General features: G+C 41.7%; 3 protein-coding genes across 14 annotated transcripts in view; 2 read left to right on the top strand and 1 right to left on the bottom strand.

Moving 5' to 3' along the window:
* Positions 1–315: 315 nt before the first annotated feature.
* LOC118118360 (calcium-binding mitochondrial carrier protein SCaMC-1) lies at positions 316–7,165 on the top strand. The gene is made up of 10 exons (XM_035171528.2): positions 316–959; positions 1,096–1,222; positions 1,340–1,427; positions 1,577–1,688; positions 2,694–2,852; positions 4,146–4,298; positions 4,382–4,489; positions 4,652–4,819; positions 4,979–5,129; positions 5,774–7,165. The coding sequence occupies exons 1-10, from the start codon at positions 741–743 to the stop codon at positions 5,953–5,955; spliced, it is 1,467 nt and encodes a 488-aa protein (XP_035027419.1). The 5' UTR covers positions 316–740; the 3' UTR covers positions 5,956–7,165.
* A 1,038-nt stretch (positions 7,166–8,203) lies between these two features.
* prkab2 (protein kinase, AMP-activated, beta 2 non-catalytic subunit) lies at positions 8,204–13,406 on the top strand. Of its 3 annotated transcripts, none has more exons than XM_035169536.2 (8): positions 8,204–8,352; positions 9,589–9,768; positions 9,905–10,062; positions 10,164–10,257; positions 10,517–10,631; positions 11,278–11,411; positions 11,526–11,594; positions 11,705–13,406. In XM_035169536.2, exons 2-8 carry the CDS (start codon positions 9,610–9,612, stop codon positions 11,780–11,782), a joined length of 807 nt encoding a protein of 268 aa, XP_035025427.1. In that variant the 5' UTR covers positions 8,204–8,352; positions 9,589–9,609; the 3' UTR covers positions 11,783–13,406. The 3 variants fall into 3 exon arrangements, with proteins under 3 accessions (XP_035025427.1, XP_035025428.1, XP_035025429.1); XM_035169537.2 differs by having other exon boundaries at positions 8,220–8,352; positions 9,586–9,768; XM_035169538.2 differs by lacking the exon at positions 8,204–8,352 and adding an exon at positions 8,359–8,569.
* Positions 13,407–14,758: 1,352 nt separating this feature from the next.
* LOC118117355 (myomegalin) overlaps positions 14,759–20,292 on the bottom strand; it is a 39,505-nt gene continuing 33,971 nt past the window's right edge. For 8 of the 10 annotated variants that reach the window (XM_035169535.2, XM_035169530.2, XM_035169527.2 and 5 more), the window contains 5 exons: positions 20,145–20,288; positions 19,876–20,014; positions 19,460–19,506; positions 19,144–19,198; positions 14,759–17,552 (listed from right to left, as the gene is read on the bottom strand). In XM_035169535.2, coding sequence (XP_035025426.2) covers positions 17,422–17,552; positions 19,144–19,198; positions 19,460–19,506; positions 19,876–20,014; positions 20,145–20,288 — 516 coding nt within the window. In that variant the 3' untranslated portion in view covers positions 14,759–17,421. Of the gene's footprint in view, positions 17,553–19,109; positions 19,199–19,459; positions 19,507–19,875; positions 20,015–20,144; positions 20,289–20,292 lie in introns of all 10 variants that reach the window. The other 2 variants (XM_035169528.2, XM_035169533.2) reach the window with 2 other exon arrangements.

Here is a 20,292-nt window from a genome sequence, read left to right as displayed (position 1 = left end):
CTCATACAGGGACATCTCATACAGGGGCCCCTCTTACAGAAACCCCTCAGAGAGAGACCACTCATACAGAGACCCCTCATACAGGGGCCCCTCTTAAAGAGACCACTCATACAGGGACCACTCATACAGGGACCACTCATACAGGGAACCCTCATACAGGGGCCCCTCTTACAGAAACCCCTCAGAGAGAGAGAGAGACCACTCATATAGAGACCCCTCAAACAGAGACCCCTCATACAGTGGCCCGGACTCCATCGCTCTTGCCCGATGAAACACCGCCCTCTAGCGATCACCCCTGTTACTGAGCAGTCTGAAACATGATGCTGTGTGTTGTGAATGTGACACGTCCCCCCAGATGAAGAGATTACGCCTCCTTCGCAACGCATCACCAACAACACATCACACAGATCCATGGCAGGATGACATATGATTCAGAAGCACGAGCCGGATTATGTTCAGGGTTAATCCACGATGTGGATCATTCCCCCGCTTTTTTTTTATTTCCCCGTCTTTCCTGCTTTTCCGGTGTAAACGTCGCGCAGCTACGTCGCCTTCCTCGCTCCGCCCTCGACCACTGCGGATCCTCTTGAATCGCTTCGGAACCACACACCTCTGCATGCGACAGTCTGACTGACACAGTCCCTCTACTTTACGCACGATTTCCACCGCGATCCACGGGCTCGTGTCAGGATTTGTGCAGGTTTCATGCATGAGCTTCAACATGGATTAATAACCTCAGCATGACTCGCCCGGACGCTGCTTCCACACCAAACCCCACAATGTATCAGCTGTTGCGGACGTCTTTACTACTGAACGCCCAGTGCTGGGATGCCGACAGTAAGCGGTCATACCAGGACCTGTTCGATAAGCTCGACACCAACAACGATGGGAAGGTGGACGTCGCGGAATTACGAGCGGGCCTCAAGGCGATGGGTATATTCCGCCAGGGTGCTGCACAGGTACACAATATAGATCCAGGGGCCATCGGAAGTTTCAGGAGTTTCAGATCCTGGCTTGCACGTTTGGACAGATCAGGTCTTGTATTCGCGACTTTGTGATGCAAATGGTTAACTCGATCTGATCTCGTCTTTGCAGAAAATCGTCTCGTCCGGTGACCGAAACCAAGACGGGACTCTGGACTTCAGCGAGTTCACCAGATATCTGAAGGAGCACGAGAAGAAGCTGAGGCTCACGTTCAAGAGTTTGGACAGAAACAACGATGGTGAGCACAAGCAGGGAGTGACTCAGAGTACAAATTACTGAGTAGACACACCTTGACATATGTCGGCGTGTTTACAAAGCCATGTGTCCACATATTCATTTTTTTATGTTGCCACAGGGAAGATTGATGCCTCAGAGATCCAGCAGAGCCTCGCAGAGCTGGGCATGGACATCAGCAGACAGGATGCACTGAAAGTCTTACAGAGGTTTGAGTTCCACTAATACCCACTGTAACATGTTGCTTGTGTGTCATGTGGGGACTTTATCTGGGTCACAGTTGTTCTTTTCCCAGGGTATTACAACATAATAAGTCAGCAGTTCACGGGTTAAGAGCTTTCTCTGTGTTTCCTCATAGTATGGATATTGATGGCACCATGATGGTGGACTGGAATGAGTGGAGAGAGCACTTCCTGTTTTACCCTGGACACAATCTGGAAGAGATCATTCGCTTCTGGAAACACTCCTCGGTACAGGATGTGGCACACAAACACTCTTAAATACCCTCTGTAGATAAACACACAGGGAACTGCAGTGGGATAAATCACGTGTAGTGGAGTCCTCCTGTGTTAGATCTTAAAGATTTTCTCTGCTGTCCACATTTTGACAGTAGCTTTGAATTATTGCACTCATAAAGCAATCAGGTGACAACACTATGCTCAGTCTATGCATGTCTCAGCTCGCTCCTCTAACGCTCCTCTAACGCAAAGATGTGTTGTGTCACTTGTGCTGCAAAATATTTTTGCTCAATCAAGGACAAAACAGTGCTTTTCTTGATAAAACATGTACAGTGTTAAGGAATGTCTTCTGCATTCCACATTCATGACAACTTTGCTAACAAAAGAAGACAGAAGCTGCATTCTTGTACCATCATGAGACATATAACTAAAAGCCTTTAGTTTCTCTGTAGCTTTTTATTCAAATGCCACCATGCCTTTATGCTTATAGAAAAACACAGGGTATGTTTATCTGAGACAGCTAAAGCATGCCAATGAGGGCTGAGGCGGCTCAGTAATACTGATTTCACAAGCGCTGCTTGCCAAAGAATAAGAAGCTCAATTCATTAGTTTTTTGTTTGTTAAAATGAGTTACAACCACAGCTGTTCCTCTTAGCTGTTTCCTCATAATCTCTTAGGCCTTTTTTTAAAACTTGTGTAAAATGAGTTGTGGACCTGATGTTTGTCTTCCGCCTTGAAACTCACATTCATGGTTTTGTTAACGTCCTCTCTCCAGGACACAATTTGGTAATATTGAAAGAACAATTGCTGCATCACTGTGAAAATAGACCTCAAAAGGAGAAGTGCTCAGTTAGCTTGTGATGTCACATCAACCACACAAAGAGTTGCTATGTGAAGTGTACATTCCTGAGAAATACATTCTTGAAGGCCTAATAACTCATATCACACCGGGTACATGTGTTTATAACTCTACCAGAGTTTATTAGTGGTGAGTCAACATGCTTCTGTGTTTACCAGGTGCTGGACATAGGTGACAGTCTCACCATCCCTGATGAATTCACAGAGGAAGAAAAGAGCTCAGGAAACTGGTGGAAGCAGCTTTCGGCTGGTGCTGTGGCGGGCGCCATCTCTCGCACCGGTACCGCCCCTTTGGACAGGATGAAAGTCTTCATGCAGGTAAAATTATATTAAAAACATGACAAACACTCAGTAGAGTGCTTTCACCTGCCAGGACCCAACAGTCCCCTTGTGAAACCACATTTAAATTGACTAGATCCAGATTTTAATTTGGATCTCCACCAAATTACACCACATGATTATCAGTTCCCTAAACGTCTATCAATTAATTATTCTCTGAGAATTCAACAAAAATATAGAAAAATGCCCAAATCGTAATGTTAAAGGGACATAGATGCATTTACAAAGTTGATATGGTTCTGGGTCTTAATGAAATGTCTGTAACATACTTGGTCAAATACCAAAGGATCATATAAAACAACTACCTGTAAAAACAGCCACCGGACCTGTTGACTGCCTGTCAAATGCTAATGAGCCAGCTCCTCCCTCTCCCCATGATTTTAAACGATATAAATTACATATTTATAGATATAAATTATCAAATATGCATCCATACTTGTATTCCTTGTTGTCCTGGTTTAATTTAATCATAAAAATGTCCCCTGCCATCCTACAAGCACAAGAGACAGACAGAGAAAGAGAGGGGGGCAAAATCATTATTCAACAAAGGGAGCAAAGACCTATATACAGTCTAGGCGACTGCGTGTGAACAGCGCGCGCGTGGGAGCGCTGCGCCCCGCGGCCTTCCGCTGTACGCGGATGACGAACTCCCGAACTAGTAACCCGCGTAGATGAACCTAGGTCTTCCCAGCTGGCGAGACGGAGCGCTTCCAGCAGCCGCCTGCTGCAGGCATTCCCGCTGGTCGCCATAGATATATGGTCAGCCTCCTGTCTTGTTTGAATGTGGGGGTACACGAACACTAGTTGCTCGCTATACCACGGGGGCGCAGAGCTGCAGCCTCCAGTCCAAGATCAGACAATGCCGTGAACGAGACCCGGAGAATGGTCCGTGAACACGGTAGGGCGCCAAACATGGGGACGGGCCAAGACCATGGGACTGTCCTGTACCACCGGAGAACGACTTGACTAGAACTATAACAAAGTTTTTCCCAAGTTTTGAGACATGTACCATTAACCTGTAGAACACTAACAAGGGAATTGATGCTATTCCCTTTAGAAACCTCTTGATCTGACCCCTGATCTGAAGAGTTTAATAAACTTATTTTCTGACCAATTCTGCACCCTTCCCCCAAGTTTCCTGCTAATCCTATTTCTAGTTTTTGCTTAATCCTGCTTAGACAGACGAACAAAAAAAACTGTGTTCAAACGCATTCTCTCCATCAGTGGACGCACATGCAAATGTCATGTAAATGTTGTATTTTTGCATTGCAGGTTCACTCTTCTAAGAGCAACACGATAAGTCTGGTGGGAGGCTTCAAACAGATGATAAAAGAAGGAGGTCCGTCGTCACTGTGGAGGGGAAATGGAATCAATGTTTTAAAGATTGCACCCGAGACAGCAATCAAATTTATGGCATATGAACAAGTAAGCGAAAACAACATTTGATGTTATTGATTACACGCGCAAAACAATTAATTGGCATTTCTTGACTTGTGTTTTCTTTTCAGTATAAGAAATTGTTATCAACAGAAGGCCAAAAGATTGAGACACACAAGAGGTTCATGGCCGGCTCTATGGCTGGGGCCACAGCACAGACAGTCATCTACCCAATGGAGGTAAGACAACTGTTGCATCATCGCATCATTGACTCAGCAAACAGCCTCATTCATGGGATTCGTTAAACCCCTCCCCCCACAAACTTTTAAAATCCCTCCCAAATCAGAAGCATTCACACGGACACAGAGGGCCTCTGATTTTCTTCTGTTTGTACAATTAAGGTATTGAAAACTCGACTGACGCTGAGAAAGACCGGCCAGTTTGCAGGAGTGTTTGATTGTGCTAAGAAGATCCTGAGGAAGGAGGGTGTCAAAGCTTTCTACAAGGGCTACATTCCAAACCTACTGGGCATCATTCCTTACGCCGGGATAGACCTCGCTGTTTATGAGGTATGCAGTCTTCCCCTTGAGTGCACTCTGTTAGATTAACTAATTTATATGCTCAATAAAGTAATTCATCTCCGATTGCAGGGTTACATTAAAGTCAATCAGAGAAATAGATTTTTGTGTTATGCTGATGTACACTCTCCACTCTCTCCTGTGCCTCAGAGTCTAAAGAACACTTGGTTGTCGTACCACCCCAAAGACTCGGCTAACCCTGGAATTCTGGTGTTGCTGGGCTGCGGGACCATCTCCAGCACCTGTGGCCAGCTGGCTAGCTACCCGCTCGCACTCATACGCACACGGATGCAGGCACAAGGTAAACTGAATCTGACATTTGATAACAGCTAGACTAGACTAGTTAAAAAGCTATTTTGGACATATTTACTCCACACAGACGATTTCCAAGGCTATATTGGCTCCTAAATGACCAAAAAAAGCCACATGAGGGAATCTGAATTCGTCATTTCAAAAACATTTGGGAGTGCAAAAAAGATTAGATATTTTATCTGTGTTTTTATACAATATTTTTATGGACATTTTTATAAATATTCTATTAATGTCTTGTTGAGCTGCACCAAATGATTTTATAATGGCCTTGTAAAATTTCTATCAAACCTATAAGACAAAAAGCTGTGACTACCTATAGTGAATACCACCTACGCCCTAAGGTACGCAGCTGATGTAGCAGCAGCAATATTAGCGTAACTACAGACACCAATACAACATACAGCACACTTGAGAATTGTGTGCAAGAACAACACAATCCAACAAACAGCAGCGTGTGCATGGCCAGTTTACTGACATTAATATATAATAGTTTTATATTTTGAACTATTTATTTTACCCCCACCAATGGGCACACTCGCTCCCTTAGTACAGCTGTCTCATGCTCAGGACACACAAATAAAAAGTGCTCTTCTGGATAGTACACTGACTCCCTGACTGAATGTTTCCTTACAGCGTCTCTGGACTCATCAGACCAGCCGGCCATGAGTTCCCTAGTAAAGAGGATCATAGCCGAAGAAGGCTTTTTCGGACTCTACCGGGGCATCCTGCCAAACTTCATGAAAGTAATTCCTGCTGTCAGCATTAGCTATGTGGTTTACGAATACATGAAGACTGGCTTAGGGATCTCCAAATGACCGTGCGAGCAAATCCAAGAAGAGGAACCTTTACTGTATTTGTCAGACCTTAAAAATGTCTGGAATAACTCCAAGAAGACAGATGGACATGAAACATACAGAGCATGACTTCCTCAGCTGGCACAGGAGCCCAGCGGATGGAAAACCGCATGTATCCCAGGGTTGTCCGTCAGTAGCTAAAGCATTAATCGATTGTGGAGAGCATGCTTTGATTTTTATCCTGCTGTCACACATGACAGACTCCCCACATTTATACACTCACCAAAACAATACTTGAGAAGCAGAAAGAACTGTACATGAAATATGCATGAAAGGTGATTATTGAGTGGGACTCAGCGTCTTAACAAAGGAAACATTTTCTCTGGAGAAAGGTGGAGCTAATCCCATGCGACTACACAGCAGGATTAATGTCTGTTTTCAACTCATTAATAGTAAAAATGATACAATGCCAGTTTACATTTTTAGAGGTATTTTAACACTTACACTTTAACACTTCCAAGTTGTCAACATCTGCCCCTGTGACAGCTCCGAACAAACGGTGCTCCAATCAGCCGCTGTCAGCAAAATATAATTTTCCCTGAAAAATTATTACTACACTGGAATACTGTGGGGTGTGTGTGTGTGTGTGTGTGTGTGTGTGTGTGTGTGTGTCAAAAACCCTTTATCCACAGGCCATGTTTTTTATTTTAGTTTATATATTAAAATACTGTATGTCTGTATATCTGTGTACATATATATTTATACAGTATCTTGTAGTCATGTTAATTTATGGGGTGTAATGATGGTTATGCAACATGGCAGCATTTGAAAGAAAACACTGATATTTTGCTATTGGACTGAAAATCTTGCGAGGAGCGTTTGTCTTGTATTATTTTTCATTTCGACACATTTAGACCCTCACACCAAATACACACCTATTATAGGTTCCTGTTACATTTAACATTTCCTTCATTTTTCTGTCACACTTTGGGAAGTTTATATTCACCGTGGTTGATGACAATCAAAGCATTTTGTCTTTTATGTTTTCAAGTCATTAAATTGTCCTGAACTTGTGGAAACTTCACAGAGAAGTTTATATGGACTTTGATGGAAGGCTGAATGTAGAACAATGGTTCAGTGATGTCTGGTTTGAAGATGATTGAGATCGTACTGACTGAGGTGTGTGGACAGCGCCACCCACTGGTAAATAAAGACAAAACACATGGAACAAGTGGTATGATAGTGGTTTATTGTGTGTGTCATCAGAAGATACTGGAAGCAAACCAGAGCTTAATCGTATCTAAACCCTTAAAATGATTTGTCCTTTGTTATACTAGTATTCCGGGTATTAGACTTATCAATCTGCATCCTACCTTAAAGATTAAACAAATGTATACTGCAGGCTTGACTAAAACACAAGCAGCAATAGAAGATAGAGAAAGTTGATATAGAATTAACTCAGTTGAAGAGCTAATACTGAGAAAATTCCACCAGCTTTGCATTAGTAAGTTGGTGTTTTGGATTATATTAATATAAATTGTTGAACTTTATTCTAAATCAGATTTAGGAGTAAAAACAAATTAAATAAATTAATATAACTGAATAAATTAATATTGTTGTGTAGATAACTAATTCTGCACAGCATAGATGCATAACAAATACCATGTCCTTTGGGTTTAGGTCAATATAGTACAACACAATAATAATAAGATGATGAGGAAGAAGAAACTTTATAGCACTTTTCAAAAACAGGACTGACCAAGGGGTTATAAATTTAAATGTATAGTTGGCAGGCTTAAATCAGAGACTTTCTTCATTTGTACCAAGTCTTCATGTCTAATCTCACTGACTAAAAAAGAGAAATCTATACTTTGAGGAGACACAGTCCTGCAGGAGCCGAATCACAACACTTTGAGGAAAGTGAGCTCCAAAGGCAACCCAGTGTAACCCAGTGTTTATCAGTGTAGACACATATCCACTCCACTACTATTAAAACACACTTGATTAGGACTATAGACAAAGCGATACATTTTATTAACATTTGTATACATATTCCAGTTGGACCCCTCTTAAATGCTCCCAGAGTCAAGAACACTGCAGCTCTAAAGTCTTAATTCTTAATTCATAATTCCCTTGAGTGCTGTAATCTCAGTCTATCTGTACAGCATCTGGATGACAGTGTCTGTAAATGACCTTCAGTTTCCCTCCCTGTGATGTTTACAAAGTTTGTCCTTCTCTCTCCTGGCAACAACCACGTGGAGCTCCTTTCTGGTCCTCGCCGCTCGCCGTAGACAGCCGGGGCACCGACGGGCTGCAGCAGTTGTTGTGAGGAAGAGGAGGAGGAGGAGGAGGAGTAAGAGGAGGAGGTGTTGGACCCTGAGCCCAGAACAACCTGCGAGAGATCAGCAGCTGCTGTCGGTGAGTTTGTCCGCTCACTCCTCGGTGTCTACACCACGAACGCGGCCACTTTTCCTCGCGTTACTTTCCACCTCAAACCCGACGTTGTGAACAATTAGCACCGTTAGCTTGCTAGCCGCTACAAAGTGACAGCTAGCTGCTAGCTTAGCTGACAGCAGCAGCTAAAAATATTCCCCCAGTAATCTTCAGCGGGCGCAGGCAGAGGGGTGACACCGCGGTAGGTTACATGTCCGCTCTTCACCACAGGTCAGACCGTGTGTGATTTAAGAGGAAACTTGTTGCTTGTGCAGGTCTGTGTGTGTTTGTGATAATGTTGTGTGCTTGTTGTTGTTGTTGTTGTTGTTGTTTGACCTGTTCAGGCAAGTTCAGGATCACAGCTTCAGGACACTCACAGTTTCTTAACTCATGTCTTATCTGTCTGGTCTGTTGTTAAACCTTTTAGCTCCTGGAGAAGCCTTCAGTCCTGTGGCTGAACCCAACTCATTGTGTTCACAGTGTACATCTCTGGAAACTGGTTCTCGTTCCTTGTTTTTAAGTTGTTAGTTTTCACGTTAAATTGGACATTTCTTGTTGTATTATCATTATATTGCAACGATTATACACTCGAGGTCAAAGTGGGGCCAGTCGTTAGTCAGTGTAATTGATTTTCATGTTGAGAATCAGCTTGAATATCAATGTTCTGCTTTGATATGACTGATCTTGCATGAAGCAAAGATTTATGGAAACAACAGATCTTGAGGCTTTATTAAGATTCATCACCAGTGACACAAATTGTTGTCAATTTTCCGCATCAGCTTCACTGAAGTTGCAAAGCATTCAAACATGCATTTAACACCAGCTATTATATTGTTTACTGCAGATTCTATTTAACAGCCTGTGTTGTTTTAATTAGCTTCCATGTTTCCTCCACCAAGGAGATTATGTTTTCACCCGTTTGTTTCTTTGTAAGTAAGATTACGCAAAAACTATTTGACGGATTACAGGGAAACTTGGTGGAAGGATGTGAAATGGGTCAGGAAAGAGCTGATTAATAGATTTTTCTGCAAATTCGGAACAGGGGGCAGATCCAGGACTTTTGTTTCCCCTTTCTTTAACATTGCACGATGGGTCATTTTTATTTTGACATTTTCACTTATATCCCAGGGAATTTTTAAGGGATCTTAATGGAAAAAAAATCAAGCATATCTATGGGACTGGTATCTATGAGTGTGTGTAATGAGCTTTTCTTTCCAGCAGCATTTGAATTAGCGTGGCATCATGGGCAACACAAGTGACAGAGTGTCTGGAGATCGCCATGGAGCCAAATCCCATCGCTCCGACAGCAGTGGCAGCCACAAAGACCATGAACCCAGCAGCAAGATGGTGGACAGCACAGACGACCCAAACATCTTCAACACCCATGGGCCTGAGTCCAAGGTACTGCTGGAAAAATAGAGAAATACAGATTGTTATGCAGAACCTTGTTTGTTCTCCATAAACCAATTTAAGGTTTCAAAGCCATTAGTTAGGTTTGAAAACATCTTAACATAATATTTGCATTATTTGCTTTCAGGCATCAGGAGAGAAAGAATTGACCCCAGATCTGGATGACCTGGTGAAGACTGGTCCTCAGTCTCGACCCACTGTGATCCGATGGGCAGGGGGAGGGAAGGATGTCTACATAGCTGGTTCCTTTAATAACTGGAACACAAAGATACCGCTAAATAAGAGGTAAACAGGATTGTTTTTGCTGCAGATGTCGGTACATCCACACATCCACTTGTTTTAACTGAGAGCAAACCCTACCCTAAATACCTTTCCTCTCTCCAAAGCCATAATGATTTTGTTGCGATCCTGGACTTGCCTGAAGGAGAACACCAGTACAAGTTTTTCGTAGATGGGCAATGGGTCCATGATCCCTCAGAGGTAAAACATCATTTTATTGTTCTTCCTTTTTCTTGTTTCGCTCATCATTTTAATGTCAAAGGGATCTGTTCCACACTCTGAATTTTCACATGTTACAAAGATCTATGCTGTCATAAATATGAAAGGATAGGAGCTCTTCAGTTCTTACCCAATGTGTTTTAAGTTTTCTATAATATCCAGGGAAGTGTGTGCAGGTTTTTATGAATGATAATTATACAAGGCCCGATCATAACATCTGGGAACATTTCTGTCCTTGCAGCCTGTGGTAACCAGTCAGCTCGGCACCATCAACAACCTGATCCAGGTGAAGAAGTCCGACTTTGAGGTGTTTGACGCCCTGCAGGTTGACTCTCTGGAGTGCTCAGACACATCAGGTCAGCCTGCATCCACACTCTTTATACTGACTCTCATTTAGCTCATGAAAAACATCAATAGTAAAAACAAGCATTTTATTATGTTCTGATATAGGTCACACATATGGACCTGCATGGTTTGAAAATGTATGAAACATTTATTTGAATAGCCTTAAGAACTGCTGGTCCAGATTAGTGCAGATCCAGGCTCCTCATCTTCACTTCTTTCTGTTTAAACATAAATAAGATGGATTGGATGGCAAACATTGATTGTGCAAATATAGAGATGTTGCTACATTTCCCCCCTGCAATGTATGACTCTGACTTTGTGATGATGAAACAAGTGTTGGATTAATATCACTCCTTAAAATAGAATTAAACTCCCTGAAGGGATTTTGCTCGGCTTTGTCAAGCCTGAAACCTGCTTATCCCTGCTTGTTGCTTCCTTACGTCGAGCACAGATGGGCTTGAACGCAGGCATCATCACTATATTGGCTATATTGATTATTTGTTGTATTTGTACACTGACCAGCAGCTATCAACTTTACTTCTACCACTGTTTTTCAGTAAGCTGTAAACTGTAAATATGATCAAAGCTTTGGAAAAGTCTTAAGAAATATGGAAACCTCACCATAATAGTGTGAATATATCTGTTGTGTGTTGACAGATCTGTCCAGCTCCCCTCCTGGTCCATACGGACAGGAGCAGTACAGCTTCAGACCAGAGGAGCATTTCAAAGCCCCACCGATTCTCCCTCCTCACCTCCTTGAAGTCATACTCAACAAAGACACCAATATATCTGTCAGTATCTACAACTTTCCAACTGCTACATCTCCCATCTCCCCATTTCCCTGTTTGTTGTCGTTACTTACCATTTCCTGATTTTATTTTAATCTCTCCTCTCTGCCTTGTCAGTGTGACCCCGCCCTGCTGCCTGAGCCCAACCACGTCATGCTAAATCACCTTTATGCTCTCTCAATAAAGGTAGGTTTAGCAGAAACAGCTGAAATACTTCTTCTTACTCTCCATCTATTTTCTTCGTGTTCTTCCCACTAATGGCAGCTTGCCTGTCTGTTGTTTTCCTCTCCGTGTAGGATGGAGTGATGGTGCTGAGTGCGACTCACAGATACAAGAAGAAATACGTCACCTCTCTGCTTTACAAGCCTATTTAAACCGCAACTTGGGTGCACCACAGTCTTTTTAGAAAGCAGCCTGTTTGTATTCTGCTGTTTTTCTTTTTCTATCATCACATTTAGCCAAATCCTGCGCTGAAACAAGTTTACAGGTGAGCTCAAGGCCAGTGGCTGTGGCTGTGGCTTGGGTTTTTAAAATGGTTGCACTTCTGGCTACATAGGGTTCTGAACAAAAGTAGCACAGTGTGTGTGTAGGGTTTCAGACAGAGATGAAAACCATACTGTGGCTTTTACCTGTAATAACTGCAGACAGATAAGAGACGGACTAAATCACTGTGTGCATTTAGGTTTTTGCTGCACCTCGTGATTATTTGCATGTTGATGTGTAAAACGTTTTTTTGGGTGTGCACATCCATGTCATATGCCACCATGACAGGTAGAAGATCTGTGGATGATCTGTTTCATGAATGATCTCAGTAACTGAGGGATTTTGAGTGTTTCTCGTGTGGATCAACAGTTAGATTTGTAAGTGTTGTGTCAACACATCCTCCTTCAGCTGATTCAGTTAGGTTTTTAACAAACTGATGTGGCATTTCTGTTGGAAAGTGCATGTGTAATGTGGAAGATAAGAGTTTGAGCTGCTGACAGGAGCAGTAGATTTGGTTTTGTTTGAATATGAAGTGCAATAATACTGTTGTATCTGATGTTGTCAATTAGGGCTGCACAATAAATCAAAAATTTACCGCCATTGTGATATCAACATACGCGGTATACGTATTGCAAAAGACAGCTTGAACTGCGATGGTATTCCATGTGCCATGCATTCACGCTCTGCCTGTCTTTAGCACTTTACCATCCTGTGAACATGTCGATAGAAGCTTCTAACTATGCAGCAGACGACTCTCGTACTCTCTGGACTATACCAACCCATTTGTGCTTTTCTTTTTAGATGTGATGAACTTGCAGTGCTTTACATGTGTGTGTGTGTGCATCTGTACCAAGCTCTCCTTATCGAATAGAATTGTACTGTATGTATCTGCTGCATCGTCACACACAGACAAACAGTTTCAACTTGCTGCTTTGCATGTATTGAATGTCTGCAATGTACATGGATACAGCGCTCTGGTACACAGTCAAGTTGACCACACACACCTCAAAATGTGACCTGACGCACATTTTCAGATCATTTAACAGGGCTATGAGGATGAATAGCTACCATGAGTTTAAATGATGTGAAAACCTGCTCGCACATGTGTGTAACTGTTTGAAGCTCATCTGTATTTTGAGGTATGGGGGCTTTAAATGTCTGTTTGTCTCTTGTCAGTTGTGTTATTAATTGTGTGCACTTACAGAACAGTATATACCCACAGTTGATACACCATTTCAAGAATTCTGCTGGTGGTCAACTAGACGCTGAAAGTATTTTGTGAATGTTGAGCCATGAGGTTTTGTCCAAACCAGTTTTTCAGACAGCTATATGATATGATGAGGGAGTATATGGACAAACGCCATGGAAGTGGGGATATAAGGCTAAAACCAAAACTTGAATTTTTCAACTGTTCCATGAATGTTTTGAAAGTCTTTGCAGAACCAGTGTGAACATCCACTGTATGGAGTTTTACTTGTTTGCAAATAAAGAAAGGACATGCTTGTCCTAACTCTTGTCTGTTTGTCTTTCTAGTGTAAGAAGCTCATATTCTGGGTTAAAACTCTTTTGGCTTCAAGTCTATTATAAGTTTCAAGTCTGTTTAGTATTATGACTTAATGCTTGTATGTTATATGTATTTGGGGTTTTTAAAAAAAAACATTTTGACATCTTTTATACTCTTATACTCATTTCAGCTGTATTTTATAACTGGAATTTCCAAACATGTCTCTTGAAAGATGGTGTCGATTTTTGTATCGTGTTAAAGAAATATTCCTGCAAATATATATATTTATATAATATATAGGGTTAGGGTTAGCAATATATATATACATATATAGATTTTTATAAAAAAAAAAAATTGGGGGACAGTTAATCTTAATTAGTTAATCTAGTTAAAGATGAATGTTTTCTTTGTTGCCAAACATGGTTTCAAACCTGGAGTAGCTGGCTTTATCCAGGTCACTTTATTTGTCACTTGACAAAAGCTTCAGCTGTTTACAAGACGACATTATAGAACACTGTCTAAGCAGTGCTACATCTTCAGCTCAGACTGGATTTTAAAGTCACCGGCCTCAGGGCTTGGTGGTTAGCAGAATAACATCAGTAGGGACAAAAAAAGTTATATAAATAAAAACTAAATGTGTCCACCGCCAACTCTTGATGAGTAAAGCATTTAACTTCGATCCAAACTCAAATTTTTTGCTACTAGATTGCTAAGTAAACTGCTGTAAATTCTAACTTAGGCATCGTAGGAATTGTAATTGATCTCCTGCTACGTTATGAACCATCCAGACCCCTCAGGTCGTCTGGAACAGATCTGCTTTCTGTCCCCAGAGTCAAAACTAAACATGGAGAAGCAGCGTTCAGTTTCTATGCTCCACATTTATGGAACAGGCTCCCGGAGACCTGCAGGTCAGCTGTAAATCTTAGTTCTTTTAAATCAATGCTGAAGTCCTTCCTGTTTGCCACGGCCTTTTATCAAATCAAATATTTCTTACACTGCACTGTTATTTTAACTTTAATTTCTCATTCTATTTATTCTATTATGTATTTAACTCTTAATTTCTTTTGAAATGTTTTTTTATAATGTGTTATGTTGCTTTTACAATTTTTCATGATGCCTTTTATATTTCATGTAAAGCACTTTGAATTGCCTTGTTGTTGAAATGTGCTGTACAAATAAACTTAATACTGCAATACTGCACCTCACGGTGTGACATCACTCCTGCGTGTGGCCAGACGTGCAACAGCCTGGTGTCAAGTTACTCAAAATATATACAAACATTTATCTACTTGCAGATAGAGATCAAAATAAAAAACAAACATTACATAAGAATTGAAGCTGCCTTCAACAAAAGGAAACCACACAAGATTTTAAGTGTTTTATTCATTCTTTCCCAAAATCTTTCATTGCTAATACTTGTGCCAACACAACACGCTGTTAACTGTCATCAGAGACAGGATCCATATAAGTCCTGCATCGGCTTTCTAGTTCATTATACACAAAATCCGAAAAATCTGCTTTCCACTCACATAAAAGCTGCACCAATCAAAAAGCAGTATATACATACGCAACTCAGGACCAGCAATACATCGTTTCAAACTGCCGTTTGATTCCCTTCTTATTAAATAGCAATAAGGCTTTGTTTACGCTCTAAAAAGGTGCTTTGTGGATCCAGTGTTTCACAATCGATCCAGTCATTGGCTTTTCTGTTTCTTTTTTACAGTAGACAAATCTTTAAAACATTTCCCTTTAACTTCATTCATTTCGTTAGGAAATATGAAACTATTGAAATACTTGGCAACTTCTGTCTTTTTCAGAGGACTCGAGCGCAAATAAAACCTAAATTGGCAGATTTCAGGTAGACAAGCACTAGTTCAAGGCCATTTCTACCACGGAGAGCAGGCTGTAGAAGCTCTGGGGCTAAATTTAAAGGCAAGCGAAGCAACATTAACCAGAGCTTTGTTATCTGTGAACAATACTGTGACATGTCATGAAGGCTTTGCTGATGATTTCCTATCTATGTGACTAATCGAGTCAGAGTGACACAATCCTCTAACACACACTGCATATGACTCATACACCGCAGGGGGTGAATGTAGCAAACGTGTAATACAATGATGTTTAACATCAAAATAAAATACATAAAGCTATTGCACAGCTACCCAGATGATCAACTTTGCAAAAAGCAAATGTTGGATGTTTTTTCACACACACACACTCAGGCACACACACATGCACACACGAACACTCACACAAAAAAAAGGTTCATACAGAAAAAGCAAGTTATTTACAGCATAAAATGGCAAATGTACAGCAAGACAACACATCAAACTAAATGTGAAATTGAAGTGATAGGAGTGAGTGAATTACAGAACAACGATCGCACCAGTACCCTGCCAAAGTTTGTCATCTATAAGAACTTGATAACCCAAATTGCCATTACCATGGGAATGTTAAGACGGCCTGAACTAAAAAGAAAGACCATAAAGACTCAAGCAGAAAAAATCCACTGTTAAGTTTTGGTCCAAATTGTCGCACATTTCAATAAAATAAATCAAACCACGCGTGTTAACGGTTACCGTGGCTCTAGATCCGCTTCAAAAAAAGTTTCATTAGACAGTTCGTCATTCGCATGGATACGGCAAGTCAAAGTGAAATAAGAGTTCAAATTTCAAACTTCGGCAAGGATGGCCAATCCACTGTTCCATAGCTCAGATATTTTTTTTTTCCATTTATCAATCTCTTTCATGCATCAACACTCCAGAAAAAAAAGTACAGTCATTACACTGATAGTGTCATAATATCATAATGAGTGTGACTAATAATCCAGTGTCAGGCAAAGAAATAATAATAATAACCTGCTGCAGCATGATCATTCAAGAAACAACGTTATTATTGCACATGCTCGTATGAGAACTCCTACAGAGGAGCTTGAATACGCGTTTAGCCTGGTTCCATTTGAGCACTTTGACCTCTTTGTAGAAATCACATCCAACCGAACAGAAAGTGGCCTCAAGAATTTTAATAATTCAACTCAACTATTTTCTTTCACAGCCGTGCTTTGGTGCCAAAAAGCTCCGTCAGGAGCTAAAGACCGAGTCCTGTGACTGAAATGGAACCGTCCTCTGGCTTTCTCTTCTACTATTCACAACCCTTGGCTGACATATCATTCATGAGCTTCCTACACTTGAACTACGTAGCAGTGATCGCCCACCTCCTCTACATTCCTCCACTGTGTCGACTTGTGATACATTGTGGGCGTCATTGTTCTTTGCATTGCATTTGCAAAAAAAAAAAAGATGTCCTTGTTAGTAGGAGTGCCACCGGGGGTAAACATTTCTGTGGCAGTGGTGGTTGAGGGTGTTTTGTCTTTGAGTGAGCTGTGTTCAATCACACACACATATGTAGATATGTGTGTACATGTGTGCAGAATTCCCCCGCAGGCCATTTCAAACATGCATGAACAACTTGTCTGTCCACAGGCTGTCTTGCTGTCAGGAGAGGATGCTCTTATAGACACATCATTTTATAAAAGATTTTCAGTTAAAAGATTTCTTTAAATTCTCCAATGCAAACTCTTTGTCTGTTGGTTATTTTTGGCACTAACCTAAATTCCGATGATTAACATAAACATTCTGGTCACGACAAAGATATATCATGACTGAGATCCGCGTCTTAAGAGCATCTTCAACCAGCTCCATCAGTAGGACATAGGTCACTGAATCCATCAGAGGCACATTTCACACACCTTCTTCTGTCACACACACACACGAGGTAAACTGCTGCCAGCATCACTCATAGACAATCATACATGGTGGTAGTTGGGGGAGGGGGGGGTGAGAGGTAAGGCTCGAGGTGCAGATAACGCTGTGCACGTGTTGCCCAGAGGAGCGAGGGAGGGATGGACGGAAGCACTCTCATGGCAAAGGTTGGGGGGGGGAAACAGGGAGGAGTTTGAGGGGTCTTGGCTGTTTGAGCACAGAGGTCAGAGAGCTGGTAGCGTTGAGGCTGGTTCTTATCAAAAGTCTAAAGCAGGCATTCGCTGCTGCGCTTTCTAGTCGCTGGACGCAGAATGGCTGTGGCCATTGTGGCTCCGCTGGCCTTCAGGAAACCGCGATCAGCACGCCATACTCTGGCAGCACCTCCTGGGTCCTCAGCTGGGTTCAGAGACAAAAAGGAGAGGATACCAAAAAATAAGTTATTATACAACTTCCCTCAAACAGCCCTGATAAAACTCACAAACCGCTGGTGAGGTGATATGTTCAAGGAGTAGTTCAACTTATTGGGAAGAGAGTTAGATGAGTTCGATGAGACGATGTAGTGCACTTTTATGTCTGTACGGTGAAAATGACACTATTTTATAATGTGCCCTGAGTTCCGCCTCTCAGGCTCCATACGGGCCGGCCTTTCTATTTTTGTTTTACCTTCACTTCTAAAAAAATATATATACTTCATTACAATTTCTCCACTATTTGAAAGCAGCATTAATTACTGAACTTCGAATGTACTTTTCTTGGTTTTAGATGTTTTTTATGTTTACATTGTTTATGCTAAGCTATGCTACCCTAACCCTGGCTCTTCCATCACATGTAGTGTTCAGAAAACACAGTGGGGGCAATCTTCTCACCTCACACTCTGCAACAAAGCAAATTCTCCTTTCCCAAAATGTGAAACTATTCCTTTAAAACAAGTAACACAACAGAAAAGAGCGGGTTGTTGTGCTTCATTAGTTGTAATAAAATCCCCAAAAAGCAACCGCTGGCAGATGCAGAGAATGAGTGAGTAGTTCAGCATTCACACGTTTGTGACACGGTGACAGCAGACACACATGGAAACTGGCGTTTGATTATTTTAGCACAACTGTGGGGGTCTGAAGCTGTAAATAGACTCAACCGTGACACAGTGGACACATAACAAGTGACACTATGGTGCAGTGGCGGCTTAGTAGATGGATGTGTTTGGAGTTTTGTGTCATTATTGTGAGATTTGTGCTTCAGCCATGACAAGGCGTGTGAGAGTCATACCAACCATGGCAGTGTCTCATATGGAAGTGCAAATAACAACGACAAATTAGGACAAATAAGAAAACACAACAATATAAACTTCTAACAGAAAAGGGCGGTAGCTGCTTAGAGGATCGTCCCTGATTGTATGAATGCACTGTCTGTCTTTCTAACAGGAAGTAAATGCTGTTTTCACGTTCCTTGTCCGGCGGCGGTGCCCAACGTGTGTCCAATCAGTGACGAGCCTTATCAACAGGTAGCAGGTATCACCCTTTTCCGTTTGGAGTTAACGTCATTGTGTTTTGTGATTTGCCGAAGTGTATCCCCATTTTTCTTGATTTGCACTTCCGGGCCACCGTAGTTCCAGGTAGAAAACAAGGCAACCAATGTAGCTGTGTGTGTGTGTGCGTGCCTGTGTTCCGTTGTCATCTTGTTTTCTACTCAGACACAGAATGTTTCATGTCTCACTATTAAAGCAGAGATGTCTCAAAATGTTAAAAATAACAGTTAAACCAGGATGGAGTTGTCTGTTGGACAGGATGGTGAAGCGGTGATGCCAGCATTATTAGACAACAGCAAATCCACACTCAGGTAAAAGCTGCCCCAGACACCAGACATTTACTTCAACTCTCACAGTTTAAGCAGGAGGAGAAGTCTCACTACTAACTCAGTGCAGTTATTCAAATAGTGAGTATCTGGGACAACGTCTACCTATCGGCAAGGCCACGAGATGACAGACAGTTACCAGCATAAGGAGAGGAAGAGGAGGAGCTTAGAGAGGAAAGTCTCAGCTCATTCTTCTGGGGGTGTAAAAAAAACAGGAGCAAGGACAGGAGAGGAGAGGAGGAGACAAATACAGAATGGAGGAACAAGTGAGACAGAAAAGCCCAAAGTGATGAATTTACATCACGAATACCAAAGACTTGAATATGTATAGGACAGCAGGGACACACAATACAATACTGATAGACAGAAAAATACTGTGATCGATGGAATATGTACACAAATGTAAATAATCATGTATAATATGATATGTGAGAGTATATATGAATAAAACGTACCTCTAAATTTGTCCTTGCTTTCTTCAGCACATCTCGAGTCCTCGACACTGCAACAAAACAAGAGCAAATACAGTTTAAGTGCTGCTACAACACTACAACAGCAAAGAAGTGATAATAAACAAACCAGCACACTCATTTATAATAATACGCACATGACAAAAGAAATAAAAACTTTCCTTTTAGTTTTTTTGGGGTATTTAGACCTGGGACATATTAAGCAGACTTATACTTTTAAGATAAATCCACAGAGGCCAGTATATTACAGATGTGTGGACGATAAATCTACTAATATCTCTCTCTCCACTACCACAAAGGGTCTGTCTCGCTGTCCCTTCCTTTACCTTATTAGGACTGTTGTTTTACACTTCTCTCGCTCTCTCGCTCTCTCTCTCTCTCTCTCTGTAAGAAACACTTACACTGATTTACTATGAAGTGCTCCATGTTTTCCTTGGTGCGGCTGGTGCTCCTCAGTCTCTGAACCGTCCCCTTTAGAACCTCCTCCTGCTCCGACATCCGCAGTCTCAAGGACAAGATCTCTTCGTGCATACACTGCTCCTACACACACACACACACACACACACAGACACACACACACAATTTTGTTACCATGGCTCGACTTAACTGACATAACATGTTTGACTGTGAGAGCTATTAAAGATCGGACGAGTCATAAAATATCACAAACCTTCTTGAGGTTTTGGACGGAGGAATCAGTGCTGGGCAGAGCCGCTCTCCAGAACATCTTCAGCAGAGACAACGACTCCTCCAGGATCTGCCTCAGCGTCCTGGTGTTGGACAGCAGACTCTTCACATATCCATAGTCCAGAACCTGC

Source organism: Hippoglossus stenolepis, chromosome 11 (assembly GCF_022539355.2).
Source record: "Hippoglossus stenolepis isolate QCI-W04-F060 chromosome 11, HSTE1.2, whole genome shotgun sequence".
Taxonomy (NCBI): domain Eukaryota; kingdom Metazoa; phylum Chordata; class Actinopteri; order Pleuronectiformes; family Pleuronectidae; genus Hippoglossus; species Hippoglossus stenolepis.
The sequence above is the reverse complement of the archived record's forward strand: the minus strand, read 5'-3'. Positions and strand labels throughout refer to the sequence as shown.

Excerpts from the sequence above, each read along its gene's own strand:
- LOC118118360 (XM_035171528.2), top strand. The coding sequence starts at position 741 with ATGACTCGCCCGGACGCTGCTTCCACACCAAACCCCACAATGTATCAG. Across the intron at positions 2,853-4,145 it reads GGATGAAAGTCTTCATGCAG|GTTCACTCTTCTAAGAGCAA; the intron begins GTAAAATTATAT and ends TTTGCATTGCAG. Across the intron at positions 4,490-4,651 it reads CAGTCATCTACCCAATGGAG|GTATTGAAAACTCGACTGAC; the intron begins GTAAGACAACTG and ends TGTACAATTAAG.
- prkab2 (XM_035169536.2), top strand. The coding sequence starts at position 9,610 with ATGGGCAACACAAGTGACAGAGTGTCTGGAGATCGCCATGGAGCCAAA. Across the intron at positions 10,632-11,277 it reads GGAGTGCTCAGACACATCAG|ATCTGTCCAGCTCCCCTCCT; the intron begins GTCAGCCTGCAT and ends GTGTGTTGACAG. Across the intron at positions 11,595-11,704 it reads TTTATGCTCTCTCAATAAAG|GATGGAGTGATGGTGCTGAG; the intron begins GTAGGTTTAGCA and ends CTCTCCGTGTAG.